Below are 17,022 nucleotides of genomic sequence, written 5' to 3'. Positions count from 1 at the left end.
CTGTGGCTCTGCTAATCTGTCGTGCAAGTGGGGAAAAAAAACAAATTTAAAGTCTGCATTATACAAACACATTAACATGTAACACAGATCATATTTGTATGTAACATGTAACTAGTGATTAGTCCGTTTACACGTCAGTAGTGTGCAAAATGATGTACAGCTATACCCGTTTGCATGTGTAACACTGAGTATAACATTTGAACGTTTTGTGCCCTAAATAGGTTTGCTATGATAGAAAAAGACAAGCGTTGCTATTCAGCTACTACGTATTACTCATGGAGAGTGTGTGATCAAAGGATTTAACAGGATACAGGCTATTAAGCTAGCTCAAAGGGAGCTGGATGTTAAACTAGACTGCAGCTTAGTCTCCCGGAGATGCACCCAACCCAGATAGAAACTCTTCTTTATAAGCTCACAATTTCATGCAGCAACATGGACCCTGATTCATTACTTAGAGTTGTCAGTAAGGGACCAGACTTTTGGGTTGGTGGTGATCCACAGTTTAACCACGCTGCCTTTAACAATGAACAATGATAGACAGAGTTCATATCGTGACAGCCAGGGAATCTTTGGCAGGTTTAGTGTCCACAATGGTGGGGGTTTTATTCAGAGCGGAGCCCCAGCAGGTGCACACTGGCCTGGACTGGACACGGTTGCTGCTGGTGTGGGTCACTTTGTCTTTGCTGTTGCTGTGTGTTCTGTTCTGAAACTTCTTTTGGACTTCCTGGAGCTGAATGTGGATGGGATATGGGCTTTGGTGGCCCATTGCGACGTGGACTCCCACTCGATTTCCTCCCAGCTTGGAGCAGAAAGAGTGGAGCACGCTGCGAAGCTCCTGCCGAAAAGTCTTGTTAAAGTAGAAGTAGATGAACGGGTTGTAGACATGGGAGCTTTTGGCGAAGAGGGTGGGGAAAACAAAGCCCTTAGGAGCCATGTACCAGCTATCTTTGTGGAAAATGAAGAGGAAGGACACGACAGCGTATGGTGCCCAGGCAATCACAAAACCCAGGCTGATGCAGAAAAACATCTGGAAGAAGAAAGTAATAGATTAAAGAAGATTACAACACTTCTGACATTCACTAGTACCAGAGGGGTGTCATCACATAAAGCATTTTTTAGAAAAACAAAAGCCATGTGAGGAAGCAGCCTAAAAATAATCTATATTCATATTTTCCTGGCAACTAATCTCTTGTAGTCATGTGAATAATGACTGTCCTCTCTGATATCATCAGTCACATGGTCAAATTACTTAAAAATGACATCTTTATTTTCAGTAGCTAAGCAGGAAATGTGTTGTTTCTTAGCTCTGTTTAACATCTTAAGCAGAAGCTTTGGGTGTACAAAGAAAAACTGACCTAGTCACAGCAGCTTCCCTAATATTCAGTCTTTTGTCAATGTCAACCATGGTATCTTTTGACCATAACCTCGATCTCCTGCTACTGCCACCTAATGCAGGCCCCTCCACAATATTCCTCTGTGCTTTTTCCAAGTTAACGCTTCATGACTCTCAATCTTATTCAAATACTTCGTTTTTTACTACTTTACCACACGTTTTCAAAACCATGTCTCCTTTTTTCAAAACTCTACACATAATTCCCCAAACTGCTCACACAAAATGCAAAATGCCTCATATGTTCTTCAAAATTAATTTACATTCCATAAACACATCCCAAAATGAAGCATTTGCATCAGATGGCACACTTTTTACAAAATAGTAAGTTTTTTGATATACCATTTACACACTGTTATTCTAAATCTAAAGCTCTTTTGTTTTTTATAGGCTTATGTGTACATTTCCATACAATGTTCTAGAGTTAAAGTAATCTGCAAAGAGGTACTGAAAAGTGCATTGTAAACACCAATGCAATGTTGAAACTTTTTATATACAGTCTATGGTTGCATCAGCAAATATTTATTTGGCAAAACATTACTGTTGTAACAGTAGCACAGTGTTGTAAACAGTAGCATACAAGAAAAGGAAACCATAAACATGTAAACCAAAAGTATCATTTTTTACTTTTATTGCCAAAAAATAAGACTTCTTTTACAATACTGTGCTGCTGAAATAACCATTAGATTGTTGCAACCTGTTCTAATTTCTGAAGGTTCAAATTATGGATGCCAATGTAAAGCGATTCAAGTTTGGCTTCTCTCCCAAAAAGCTCAGACAAAAGAAAGCAAACTGGATGTGATTGCACCTTATATACATATAATTGAGTGACAATGGATAACAAAATAAACACAACAAAAGGCAGTTGCTTCCATATAAGTCACGAGGGGTCACTGAATGATTTGAAGAGTATATAGAGAATGTGAATCATATGCTACAGCCTTCAGCTGATGTTGTTTTTCCTCCTTTTATTTACAAGCTTTTGCTGTAGTCACTACATGTCTTAGCCAAACATGCCATGCTTTATTGGGCAATTCAGAAATGCCATTTATTTGCATGTGAGTGGTACAATACATGTTCTAAGACAGCTTTTATGGAAATGTTACGAAAGTTTTCCGCCATTTGAAATTATTTTCTTTTCTTTGGCTGCATGTCTACATGTGGTTTTCAACACACCACAAATATCTGTATATGAAGAGATAGAGAAGAGTGTTAATGAATGCTTTCAGTACTGAAGAAAACATCTAAACATGATCAGTATGAGGCAAGATCTGAAGTTATAAGAGGTGTTTTTTCTTCCTATGAATGATGGTTTATTCGCATTCGCAACTCATCCTTTAAGTCTGTTCTCTCACCATGGAAAGTCGTTTTTCAGATTGCCGCAGGTTGTGGCGGATGCCTCTCACTGACAGGGAGTAGGAGAAGCGGGACACCTTGTGGAGGATACAACACTGGGACACCACAATGAGGAGGATAGGTACGAGTGTGAACAAGGTGAAGGAGCAGATGACGTAGAAGGCATCCTTGGCTGAGGTGTGATAACTCCTCCAGGCGATGGTGCAGGAGAGTCCATAAGGCTCAGGGACGTACTCACCCCAACCGAACAGAGGGAAGCTAGACCACACTCCTGCCACGAGCCAGATGCCAAAGCACACTATGTGGATGTTGGTTCCTTCTAGCCACTCAGCTGTGAAGAGGAAAACAAAACCTGTTAGTTATCTAATGGAGTTAGTGCACAGTTACATATGGTATACGCCTTAGTGCTTAAAGCAATAGCTAAAATTTTTGGCAAGTTCACTTATTCACTTTTTTCACCAAGAGTTAGATAAAAAGATTGATAACACGTTCTTGTCCGTACAGGAAATATTAAAGCTACAACCAGTAGCTGTTTAGCTTAGCACCAAAACGTAAAATAGGGGGAAGTAGCTATCTTGTCTCTGTCCAAAGGTAAAAAAAACATACACCTACAAGCACATCTAACGCTCAATAATTAAGAGGTTAAATCTTGGTTTGTTTATTCTCTACAAAAAATCTAAGGGTAAAATTGGCAATTCAGTGTTTTATAGGGGTTATCTTGTTAACTTCCAGGTGTCCCGTGAAACCAAAGCTTGTCATTATTAAATTTCACGTTTTGTACAGATTTAAACAAACAATGTGTGTAAAATTTTGAGCTTTAGAGGTGCTGATGTGCAGATTTTCTTACTTTTGGACAGCGCTAGGCTAATTGTTTCCATCCTTTTCCAGTATTTACAGTCCCCTCCAAAAGTATTGGAACGGTAAGACAAATTCCTTTTGTTTTTGTAGTTCAGTGAAGACATTTGGGTTTAAGATCAAAAGATGAGTATGAGACAAGAGTTCAGAATTTCAGCTCTCATTTCCTGGTATTCACATCTAGATGTGTTAAACAACTCAGGACATACCACCCTTTGTTTGAACCCACCCATTTTCAAGTGAGCAAAAGTATTGGAACACATGACTGACAGATGTTTTTCATCCTTGGTTCAAACTTATAAAGACTGTATTTCCTGTTATAGAGGATAAACCAACATGAAGACCAGAGAGGTGTCTGTGGGAGAAAAGCAAGCCATTGTCAAGCTGAGAAAAGAAGGAAAATCGACCAGAGCCATTGGACAAACATTGGGCAAAGCAAGCACAACAATTTGGAAAGTCCTGAAAAAGAAAGAAACTACTGGTGTACTGAGCAACAGACGTCGAACAGGTCGGCCAAGGAAAACAACAGCAGTTGATGACAGAAATATCGTGACAGCTGGGAAGAAACCCCCCCAAACACCAGTAAGTGACTTTAGGGGGGACTGTATATTGAGCCATGCTAACTGGTTACTTGGGTAACCGGCCCCCGAGGTTTGTAGTACAGCACAGTCCAGACTTGAACTTGTGGCCTTGGGTACGGGAGGCGGACGCACTAACGAGGGGGCTAAAACCCATGGGCACTAGCGTCTGACGCTTACACGTCTCTTAAGGCGTCAGGGAGTGAGGTTTTCTCACTGTACAGCCTAGCTGGCTACCGCTATAGGTTTATATTTATTTTACAGACAGAGTGGTATCGATCTGCTCCTCTCATTCTCAGCAAAAAAGAGAATAAGCTTATTTTCCTGAAAATGCCTTAATATAAAAAAATCTACATTTTTGTCAAGTTAAGCTAGTGAAACAGTTACACAACACTCTGCTTTAATTAGCTTTATCTACACATAAGAGATCTTGTATTGAGCACAAAGGGCTTAAGATAAGGATTACTGTTGTAGCACTATAGCTACAACTCTTTCATCCCTTTAAGCTTTTTGTCAATACCTCTTCATGTCCATTCAAAGTCTTTGAACTGTCTCTAATCAACCAGCAACAACTGCCCTCACCGTAAACCAAGCTGTAGCAGGTCTTCAGGTAGCGGATGATGCTGATGGCGGTGATGGTGAACATGCCACACAGGCCGAAGGTATAGCTGCCGAGGCCATAGTAAACACACGTGATTTTTTCTCCAAGCCACGTGTGGTGAAAGGAGGACATGATGGAGAGCGGGTAGAAGCAGATGCAGCAGAAGAAGTCGACCACGGCCAAGTTGACGCACAACAGCTCTGAGCCCAGCATCTTCTTCCTCCTGCGGTAAGAAATCACCAGAACCAGCCCATTGCCCAGAACAGCGAGCAGAACTAGACATCGGGACAGAAAACAAGAGGAATAAAACATTTTGTTTCAAAATTAAAGCTGCATTAACTGATTTTTTGGCCACTTGATCAGACGTATTTGCCAAACCAGTTAGTCTTCATCCTTTATGTCTTTTCTCTTGTAGGACCAAAACTTACAGTTTGAAAACACGCTATAAAGCATAAATCTCACTTCTTCACCAACTTTTATAGTTCATTTTCTTTTTTGCCTCACTGTGGTGCACAATGTCAAGAGTTTTCTCTTGTAAAACAGGAAAAACAACTTCAAGGATGAAGACTAACTGGCTGTTTTGGCTAATGTACATCTGGTTAACTTTACCAGGTCAGCGCACAGCCAGTTCCTTGAGCTTCTCCATGGGACCTACTGCATATTTTGTTGTTTAATTTGAAGTCCATTTGTTCCAACAAATTGTTTAGAACGACACTGAAGCGTTTTCTGATCTGACTGGCCTGTTGACAGAAAGACATCATTTGTCTGAATGCAATACAGGTGGGAAATTAATGATATGGCCTACAGTAAGAAATAACTGTGTGTGACAGTGTGCGTTTAACTCATCTGCTGTCAATAAAGCCTATAATTTATCTAGTGACAGAGTAGCTTACACTCAAGTGCTGCAACAGTGAAGATCTAATCTAAAAAAATCAGGTCCCAGAGTTTCATTTAAAAGAACAAGGATCAGTCATTTCAACAGCTGGGCACTGTAATAGTTTCTAAACAACAACAGAGCACATAGCACAGAGGAATAAGATATATAAGGCTTTGGCCACACAAACAATTTTTAGTAGGATGAATTAATGGTTGCTTTGGGCTTTCCCTGGGATTTGTTGACAGTAGACCATCTAAAGCATTTCCATCCACTACTCTTAACCAAATACAGGTCCAGCATAATGTAAAAGTTCATTTTCTTCTGTAATATAATTCAAAGAGTGAAACCTTTGCATAGGTTATTCTAGATTCATTACACATAAAGTGAAATATTTCAAGACCATTTTTAGTTTTAATTTAGATGATAATGGCTTACAGTGAGTTTTTTTTTTTATCTTGACCCTCCCCAGAGCTACAAATACTTTTCCTTGAGCCTCCTATTATATTCAGACCAAAGGTAGAGCCTCCTAATATATTCAAACCAGAGTCAAAAGCAATGTTAGGCAGAATGCGGATTTTGAGGACAGTGGTCTGGATTCCTACATCAGGCTGCTCTTCCTGGACTTTTCATCTGCCTTTAACACATCATTCCACAGACCTTAATCAACAAACTGCTGCTGCTGGGACTAAGACCATCTCTCCGCAACTGGGTCCTGGACTTCTTGAGATCCATGGCAACTCATCTTCTGCCATCATACTCAACACTGGCTCCCCACAATGATGTGTCCTGAGCCCTCTGCTGTAAACTCTCCTCGCATATGATTGCTCTGAAAAATACCCGAGCAATCATATAGTGAAATTTGCAGATGACACGGCTGTGGTTGGACTGATATCTAACAATGGCGAGTCAGCGTACAGGCAGGAGGTGGATGAACTCATGGTCTGGTGCAGAGCAAACAATCTCTGCATCAAGGTGGGAAAGATTGACATGGTTGTGGACTTTAGGAGGAGAGGCCATACCCCACCTCCTCTCCTCTTCAGTGATAGAGTAATTGTGGAGATGGTGTCCACCTTTAAATATCAGGGCCTGCACATCTCCAATGACCTCACATGGGCCACCAACACAGCCAGCATTATTAAGAAGGCCCACCAATGTCTGTACTTTCGGAGGAGGCTGAAGCAGGCAGCCTAAACCCTGCTATCCTGACCGGTTTTTACCGGTGTGTGTGGTGGAGACCACAATGACATCTTCCATCGCTGTCCAGTATGGAAACTGCTCTGCGGCTGACAGGAAGGCACTGCAACGAGTAGTTAAATCTGCTAAAAAAAATAACAACAAATAGCAGCCTCCGATCCCTAGATGACATCAAGCCACCCGGCGCACAAACTGTCGACCAACCTCCCTTCTGGCAGAAGGTTGCACAGCCTAAAAGTGCAGCTTCTTTCCAGAGGCTGTGAGGCTTATGAACTCCCTGGCTTAGAGCTCCCCCAGCCCTTTGCTCTCACATTGCTGCTACTTAGGACTTAGTTTCACATTTGAGGGCGGGCTCTCTGTATCATATATCTGTCAGCATCCAACAAATAGAATGGATAATTTTAAGATGAGGAGCCTATGATCAAAATTATGAATTACTGTTCAAGGCACTTTTTTCATGTAGTGGCCAATTTTGAGATTTTGATCTATTCTGCCTCCTCTTCTTTTACTCTAATGGGAAGAAAACTTAGAGAATACAAATTTAGATGGTGTTTGTTTTAAGCCTACTACCCCCTCTGTTTGCATCTGTAGATTTCTTCTATATTAACCAAGCTAATCTGCATAGGCCTATTTAAACAACATTTCAGGGGATGTAAGTCTCTAACTGGGGACGTTCTGTGGTGATATGATTTAGTTATTTTGTTAATCCTATTCACCTGCAGTGCCTTGTCAAATGTAGGCAAATTGGTGCATTTTAATTGGTTAACCCCTAATTTGCATATCAATGTGGCGATTGCGATGACGTTGTTAGACACGAATGTTACTGTATTCACCTGTCGTTTCTCCGTTAAGCACAGTACATTAGCATGACGACGCTGAAGTTAGCTTCCGATTCGCAGCTTCCGATTCGGCAGTTAAGGGGAAAGTTAGGGGGACTTAAGTGAAAGTTAACTTACGTTGCTGAATCTCCGTTTTTTGCACCTCTTCTGCTCTGAAAGCTGTTATGCATTTTAGGCAAAGCCTTAAAGCTGTCTGAAACACTTTTTTAGATTTGAAAAAACTTTATTTTATTTGTGAAAATGAAAAAAAGGGTGATTTCACTGCTTTTTCTCCATATGTAGACCACATTAAACCAGGTTCAGATCCAAAACCACTATACCTAGAGCTCTCAAATCTGGACTAGATTGTCCCAGAGAGGCTAAACTTTCAAACAAACATAGTTTCAGATTTGTGAAACCTATATTAAAGGGCGATTTCACTGCTTTTTTCATATGTAGACCACATTAAACCAGGGCCAGATCCAAAACCAGTATACCTAGAGATCTGAACTGACAAAGTCTCATCTCCTGACCTGATATTTAGATTTTTTTAATTCAATAAATATATTTGTTTGACAGGGAAGCTGTGCGCAAACAGGAATAAATATATATTAATTTATACAAAAAACGCACCCTAGAAAAAGTAGCCCGTTTTTTTGTCTGTGTGCACGTGTCTGGAAAGTTGACTGGAAGGTTAAAGTGTGGTAGAAAAAGGTGCACAAGCCACAGGGATGAGCACAGCCTTGAAAAAGATTGTCAAGCCAAGCAGATTCAAGAACTTGTGGGAGCTTCACAAGGACTGGACTGAGGCTTGAGTCAGTGCATAAGAGCCACCAGGCACAGACCTGTCCAGGAAATGAGATACAAGTTTGGCATTTCAAGTGTCAAGCCACGCTTGAACCAGAGACAATGTCAGAAGCGTCTTGGGCTAAGGGGATAAAGAACTGGACTGTCGCTTAGTGGTTCAAAGTCCTCTTTTTAGATGAAAGTAAATTTTGCATTTCATTGGGAAATCAGGGTCCCAGAGTCTGGAGGACGAGTGGAGAGGTACAGAATCCAGTGTGAAGTTTCTACAGTCAGTGATTATATGCTGGTGCCATGTCATCCGCTGGTGTTGGTCCACTGTGTTTTATAAAGTCCAGAGTCAATGCAGCTGTCTACCAGGAGAATTAGAGTAGGCCTACTAAATGCTTCCATCTGCTGACAAGTTTTATGCTGATTTCCCTTTCCAGCAGGACTTGTCGTCTGCCCACAGAGCAGTAATTCAAGCAAAAGAATCAGAATCAGAAATACTTTATTGACCCCCCAAAGGGAAATTCTTTAAAGGAGCCCCAACCCAGTACTTAACTTTTTTCAGAACTTTTCAACTTTTCAGATGGTCGGTATCTCTGTATTATACATTCTTTATTGTAATATTTTAAGATATGGATTTTTGATTTCCATGAACTGTAAGCCGTAATCATCAAGATTAAAATACTTTATATGTAATGAATCTAGAATGAAAGTTTCACTTGAATTATGGGGGAAAAAAACATTTCTAAGATCGCCCCCACCTCAAATTACTCTTCTGCAGGTTTTGCTCTGGACGACCATTTGTTGCTTTAGCATGGACAGAAGTGTGGATGATATTAAAACTCTTGGATCATGAAGCCTAATATCACTCTACAGTTATGTGGTTTATCAGTGGAGTATCTGAAATACACTGTAGACCAACGTCTCTGTTAAAAGTGACCGACTGCGATATACTCTAGTCTCCTCTATGAAATGTCTGTATCCTCCATGATGAACTGGTCGTGGGTCAAAGGTCTCTCCCTCTTCCTCTCTGCAGATCTCATGCATTAGTTCCTGTGTTGACTGTGTGGCTGCTTTGTGTTGGTGTTCAAAGTGTTGGTGTTCTGCTAAGGTGTAAAACCTTCTCATGTTGTTATAAATTGGCTAGTTGCTAATGACTAGGCCTGAATTATCCTGGCCATTATAATGTATATTATACAATACAATACAATATGCGCAATATGACTTCGTTATATAGACCTTGTGTCTGCATCCCAGGGGGACCAGCACTTTCACTCTCTGCTTATTTCTCTGACATAATATGTTAAAATATTCTGAAAAGCAGCAAATAATTAAATGTTAAGAACCAGGCTAAATGTTTTATTTTTGCAAAAGTTTTCTAAAATTGATGATTTGAGATAAAAGTTATGTTGTGTCATTTGTGTCTGACCCCACATTCACTCTTGAATGTCCAGCCACACTGTGTTTTTTTAAGGCAATGATCTAATGAGGTTTGGGTAGGTGCCTGAGATAAATTTAGTGTTTTGAAAAGAAATAGCCTACAAAACACAGCCATTTAAAAATTGTATGTCCCCCCCATGTTGCCAAAATAAAACATATTTTGAAACAATTAAAAAGTGCATTTGTATTTAGTTTTTGCTTGAATAAATAGGCCTAACACATATTCTAACCTCTTAGGTCATATGTGGCCTATGTGGTATTAGCTCGTCAAGGACAGAATTTGAAATGTTCTCAGGTGAGATACAAATTTTTACAGAAAGCAGACAAAACGGACATACCGACGGAGAGGATGGACAGTCCCACACAAATGTCAGCAGCAGGGGTGAGTTTGGAGGTGAACGCAGAGACGGTCCGGTTGTCCTCACTGGGGGTCGGAGACATTGGCTGGAGCCGCTTCGGATGCTGTTGCGGGTTAAATCCGGACATGTCTCTCAAACCACGGACGTGTGAACCAGGGATGCTGACTTTTATGCAGGCGGGGTGTGTCACCATGGTAACTTGAAGCACACGCTAATCTGCTTATTTGAAAGAACGGAGGCGCGTGTGCGATCCGATCCAGGATATATAGCGTTGTCCAGAGGCGACAAGATAAAAAAAGGTTAGTTAATAGCAGGCTATGCTAATTAGTCTCCCTCAGCAGGCTGTACCTTACTTCATATTGATTATTTGAATGTGCACCCTACTCAGTATTGATCCCTCAAATGACCCCTGACACCGTCAAGAGGACAATGGCAGTTTTACATTTTGCTGTCAAATCAGAAGCGTACGCAATACAACTAATGGTGGCTAAATTACATTTAGCTGCTTTGCATGCCTGGCTCACCCACATGGTGGGTCACTTGTTATGTTAATGTTATTAGTAACACCTGATTTTTGTTTCTCCCCTAATGTGACAAGTCAACGTGTGAGCTGTGAAAACAATCTGCTATATTTAACAAATGCATTTAAGGAAAACAACTAATAAACTAAAATAAGTTTAATGTTTGCACTTTGTTAATATTTACACAACCATGATAATTTCCTCCCTCATCCTTTATAAGTCAAAAACAATCTCACTTTCTTTATTGTTCTCAAATTAATTAGACCCACAGAACTTTTTCACACATCACATATTGACTTGTCATAGCAGGGAAAGCACAGGTGCAACATTAAGTGCAATGCAGATCAGCAAGTGATGGAGCTGTTTAGCAGGTGCCAGTTTAAATGTGCATGTGACAATCCCAATAAAAGTACAAAGCAAATAATGAGTGAACAGCAGTGATCCACTCCCCAGAAACAATGAGCTTTAATGATTTGTCATGATTGTTTTTCAGATGTAAGTAGGATTTGTCTGCTCTTTGCTGGCATTTCTAAAGAGCATTGATTTCTATAGATTTATTAAATAGCATGTGCTGTAGTCTGCTTCCTGTTTACATAACATGATTACATGAGAGGCTATGTACTACACTACACATAATGGTACAGCACAGTACAATACAGTATGGTATTGTACAACACTAAACAATATGAATTAAAGCAAACACAATCCAAAAAGCAGTAAATGTTTACTCGGCCTCTTGACTTGTCAAAGACTTTTTACCTGTTTAAATGAAGAGTAAATGAAAGAAAAGATAAAGCAAAGCAGTTCATAAACATTATCAAATCTATGTCCTGTAAACTTTATTAAAGGATATTGAACTAAATCTAATTAAATTAAACACATACGACTTTAAGTTTACTTTATAGTAAACCTGATTATCACAGGTAAATAGATAGAAATTAATATATTTAAACTGCTTCAAGGATTCTGACTGTCCTGCGATGGATTGGCGACCTGTCCAGGGTGTACCCCGCCTTTCGCCCAATGTCAGCTGGGATTGTTATACAGCCCCCCGCGACCCTGTATGCAGGATATGCGGTTGATGATGGATGGATTCTGACTTAATTTTTTTGTTGATGTAAAAGTCTGCTATGAAATTTAACTGTAGTTTATGCTGAAAATAAAGATTTTCTCAAGACATTTTCATGGGATATAGTGTTGCTGCAGGTATGTAAGAAATGTACATGATGAATGATAAATTAAAAGAAATAGAGAGAAAGATAAGACACAATTACTTTATACATACATATATAAATATATAATATAATAAAATACTACTACTGTGCAATCAACCATCATGTCTGTGACTTTGGAGATATCCTGTACTCTCATGCTACACATTCCAGTGGTGGAAAGTAACTAAGTACTATAATCTCATAATGTATATAATATGTAGCATCAGTGACAGGGGCCATTTTACTGCAGAGCAAGTAGGCTACTTTAACTTTTAAAACTTTAACAGTCTGGGATGTTACACTAATGTCAAGTCCCCATGTCTTACTTGCCTTGTCACATTAACACAAATCTTTACTGCACACACTTGTCAATATACACATCCCATCCTCGTTATTAACACGGTACAGCTCTTTTAATTTTAAAACAAATATATTTTACACATTTTATTATAAATTTCCTTAATATTCAAGATCTGTGACTTGCAGTAGCCTACTTGTTTCTCTTTTCTCTGTTTATTGCGACAGTTACACACCAAAATACCAAGAGACATTCCTTGTATGTTGAAAACCTACATGGCAATAAACCTGACTCTAGCTGCAGGACTTGTAATGGAGTACTTTTACTTAAGTTAAGAGTTCATTTCGTCCACAACTGACTTTGCACCATATAATCCAATGAACTTTTAAATCTCATCCCACTGGATGAACTTGATTCTGATGCTCTGTGTGTAACTGGCTGTGTTTAGTTGTTCTTATTTACCCTGCTGCATCTTTCTCTCAACATGACTGCACCATCTGCTGACCTCCATGATGTACTACAGCTCAAAAAAAAAGACAATGGTGCTGTGAGTAGAAAGATAAAGACTTTATTTGATGGTGAAACCTAAATAAGATCTGCGATTACAAAACAGGTTCCCCCACGCAGTTTTTAAACGTCACAGAGGTCGGAATGCTGTACAGACAGAAAGGCATCAGAAGAGTCTGGACCTAAAAATATGAAATCAAAAGTAAGAGAGCAGGGTTCAGAGGGAACACCATTCAATTTTAAAAACGCAACACGTTGTTCCTATGATCTATGGCAGTCAGATGAACACATTTATCAACCCCCAGCGTCAGACACTGGAAAATAAAAGCAAATGTACGGTTGTAATGAAGTCTGAAGATGCAGGGAGTGAACAGGCATTGATGGTCAAGATTACTTGTAAAAACAGTCCTGTGGGATTTTCTGGTGTTAAGCGTTAATTTTCTTGATATCACTACTTCATAATGAACTTTGTTTGGATATAAAAAACCCCAATACACAAAATCAGCCCCATGTGTATTGTAAAACACCAGATCAGTGGAAAGACAAATCTTTGTTTGACAACCATTTATGTTCCCAAGCACTGACTGCACTTTCATAGACCACAGAAACAATATACTGTACATAAAATCTTAAATTGAGTGGCATTTCCCTTTAAGTAGCCTCCAAACTAACATATACACATATACGCACTCAACAAATATACACTCAAGCACATCCTGTATCCCATCAGAATCCTCTGCACGATGAAACATTCAGAAATATTTGCCTTAAATACTCCAAAAAATATAGTACTGTGGGTCTTTTTATTTCTTAAATCCATTTGTTTTAAAGGAATAGCTCGACATTTGGGAAAAAACCATCCTTCTTGCCAAGAGTTTGATGAGAAGATTGATACCACACTCATGTCTATATTGGCAAATATGAACTACAGCCATAAGCTGGTTAGTGTAGCTTAGCATAAAGACTGGAAACAGCTAGCCTGGCTCTGTCCAAAGGTGACAAAATGCACCAACCAGCAGCTCTCAAGCTATTTCAACACTTTATATTTCATTTGTCTGATCGGTACAAACAGCCAAGTGTAAAAACTTTCAGAAAAGAAAAAAAAATTCAGAAAGTGTGCAAACGGTCCTTTTTACACTTTGGTTTTTGTATGGATCAAACAAACAAGATAAAACATTTTAATTAGCTCGTCAAGGACAGAATTTAAAATGTGTTTTAGAAGTGTTGTTGGGTGGATTTAGACTAAAAGCATCTTTGTGCTAAAAAAAAACAAAAAAATAACAAAACAAAACACAACGGGGTGCTTTGGTATTGGTGGTGTTTAAGGTACCAATGACACAATGTAACACGATTCAGGAAGTAACAGAAGTAGCAGATGAATGCATTCAAGATGCCAAAACAATGCACAACGGTTTGTAATAGCCTGACAGGATTTTGCAACTCTGGAAAGTAAAATAAAAACTCTATTATCTTTGGTCACCACGTCCGCAAAGTCAAAAGAAGGCGTATATGTTACAAAGTAATCTACCAGGAATGTATGCTTGTATGCATGTGACTGGCCAACGTAGCTCCTCGCTGTATGACTCACTTTGCACCAAAAGTTGAGCCTGGTTTAAGTTTCCAATAAATGAGGGCTGTGTTTATCTCATGCAGGGCTCAAGTCGGTCTGACTTTAGAGAGAGCTGGCTGGGTCCCCCTGTTTTCAGTCTCTGTGCTTAGCTAAGCTAACTGGCTACAAGCTGTAGCTTCATCATTATAGTACAAACATGACAGTGATTTCATGTCATCGAACTCTTGAACCATTCCTTTAATTCCAGTCAGGCTGAAAAACATTTCAAAGCCCTGTCTCAATACTTTAGTGTAAATAATCTTACAAATGCAGGTGTATTAACCTCACGTTTTCACCTAGAAAAAAAAAAAAACAAAAAACACTTACCAACACCAAAAATAATCTACAAATATGACATCTACCCCAATAGTGAACATGTTTTAACTTCATAGTCCCAACTAGAGTCACTTAGAGAGATATAAATCCATATCTGAGATTTGTTTTTAGGATTTATAATTTTTTGGCCATTCACCTCCCATTCTCTCATCTCTAATGGGAGACAACTGTCCTCCGGCTTCTTCTGCTCCTGATAACAGCCCTTGTCTATACAATAATGGACACCAAATGTCTAATTATGAATCTGGTCCCATCTGCCCCAAATACTCCCAAAGTCTGCAGTTCCCTTCTTCCTTAAGGTGTGCACCCAAATGTTGGCAGCAACAAGGAAAAAGCACATTAAAAAATAGACATCTTTAAATAGCTATTCAGCTTGTCTAAGTGCAGCACAACTGGAAACATTAAATTCAAGTCATTATTACTTTCTTCCCTCCCCAGTATCACACAATGAATATAGCAAAAAAAAAAAAAAAAAAAAATCATTTTCAGTTAAGAAACTACATGTGAAAGGATACATCTTTGATCAGACAAATAAACAATATACTGCAGCCACACTGTAACATCCAAAAATAGTCTTAAGTTGAAATATATAATTTTTTTTCTGCCAAAGAAATGCTGGCGTTCTAAGTCACTCTAAGCAGATTTGTTATACTGTTGAGGTGCAATTTGTGTTTTTCCGTCTCCGTTAATCCTCTACTGACAGTCCTGAACACGATGTCAAACCATTATGGAATAAAAAACTGACATCCGGTGTCATTTGGCACATGGGGTGCTCTCACTGGCTGCCACGCTGACGTCTGGCTCTTTGTTGTCTGTGGTGACGACAGCAGCATCAACGCTCTTGTCCTGGTTGTCATTGTTATTACTACTATTGTTGTTGTTGTTGTTGTTGTTGTTGTTCTGGACACTCGGGAGCCTGTGGCTGTTGTTCTGGACCAGAGTGGCGTTGCTGAGTCGCAACTCCTCCAGCTGCTTCCACAGCTCGTCCCTCTCCTGCTCCTTCTTCTTCTCCCTGGGAAGACAAAATTTTAATACTTATTTTTTTGGTAAAAAGATAACAAGCAGAAACAAAAATATAATCGGTAAATGCCAGCAATTCTGTCCTAATTAAGGGTGCAGTATCTTCTACAAACAGGCAACTCCGAAGTAACAGCAGACTACACATCTCTCCGAAGAGATTTTCAAAAAGGGGCCCACAGTCAGAACTGATACACCGCTGATTAAAATGGTGGAAAAGAGCAGCAATATGATAATAATCATTAATAAAACATTCTGTAGCCAACTGGGTTATAAATAGACTCAATTTCAACTCAATTTTATTTCTGTGAACACTAATATTTTCTCCTGCTGTGATAACGTATCATGTGTACCAGACTTCTGTAAACCCATAAAACAGATTTCTAACCTCAGAGACGGCCAAATGAAAAACCAAGGAGTCTGTACTCATAACCAAACTGCGAGGCACCATCAACTAGAAGCAACTGATCAACCTTAGCTAGGATTTCCTCCTTCAAACTGCAGTTCTCAACCTCGGGGCCGTAAAGCCATGGCGTGACCCACAAATGTTATCTCACAAGTAGAGCGTCAGAGTAGAAAACACACCTGGGGAGAATGTTTGAACATTTTCACAGATAATAAAGTATACGACCTTTTGTCCTTCACCACAGTTACCAGTGATCATTTCTTTAAACATGAAGTTATTTACAGTGGGTACGGAAAGTATTCAGACCCCTTTAAATTTTTCACTCTTTGTTTCATTGCAGCCATTTTCCAAAAATCAAAAAAGTTCATTTTATTTCTCAGTAATGTACACTCAGCACCCCATCTTGACAGAAAAAAACAGAAATGTAGAAATTTTTGCAAATTTATTAAAAAAGAAAAACTGAAATATCACATGGTCATAAGTATTCAGACCCTTTGCTCAGTATTTAGTAGAAGCACCCTTTTGATCTAATACAGCCATGAGTCGTTTTGGGAAAGATGCAACAAGTTTTTCACATCTGGATTTGGGTATCCTCTGCCATTCCTCCTTGCAGATCCTCTCCAGTTCTGTCAGGTTGGATGGTAAACGTTGGTGGACAGCCATTTTCAGGTCTCTCCAGAGATGCTCAATTGGGTTTAAGTCAGGGCTCTGGCTTGGCCATTCAAGAACAGCCACGGAGTTGTTGTGAAGCCACTCCTTCGTTATTTTAGCGGCGTGCTTAGGGTCATTGTCTTGTTGGAAGGTAAACCTTCGGCCCAGTCTGAGGTCCAGAGGACTCTGGAAAAGGTTTTCGT

General features: G+C 39.5%; 2 protein-coding genes across 2 annotated transcripts in view; both read right to left on the bottom strand.

Moving 5' to 3' along the window:
- Positions 1-496: 496 nt before the first annotated feature.
- Positions 497-10,475, bottom strand: opn8c (opsin 8, group member c). The gene is made up of 4 exons (XM_046059888.1): positions 10,240-10,475; positions 4,762-5,055; positions 2,746-3,077; positions 497-1,027 (listed from the first exon to the last, which is right to left on the bottom strand). The coding sequence occupies exons 1-4, from the start codon at positions 10,451-10,453 to the stop codon at positions 545-547; spliced, it is 1,323 nt and encodes a 440-aa protein (XP_045915844.1). The 5' UTR covers positions 10,454-10,475; the 3' UTR covers positions 497-544.
- A 2,370-nt stretch (positions 10,476-12,845) lies between these two features.
- Positions 12,846-17,022, bottom strand: part of ppp2r5a (protein phosphatase 2, regulatory subunit B', alpha isoform) — a 27,681-nt gene continuing 23,504 nt past the window's right edge. Inside the window, exon 12 of the mRNA XM_046060567.1 lies at positions 12,846-15,757. Coding sequence (XP_045916523.1) covers positions 15,499-15,757 — 259 coding nt within the window. The 3' untranslated portion in view covers positions 12,846-15,498. The remainder of the gene's footprint in view (positions 15,758-17,022) is intronic.

The sequence above is a fragment of the Micropterus dolomieu genome, linkage group LG10 (genome assembly GCF_021292245.1).
Source record: "Micropterus dolomieu isolate WLL.071019.BEF.003 ecotype Adirondacks linkage group LG10, ASM2129224v1, whole genome shotgun sequence".
NCBI lineage: Eukaryota > Metazoa > Chordata > Actinopteri > Centrarchiformes > Centrarchidae > Micropterus > Micropterus dolomieu.
Note: the sequence above shows the minus strand (reverse complement) of the source record. Positions and strands in the feature narration are given on the sequence as shown.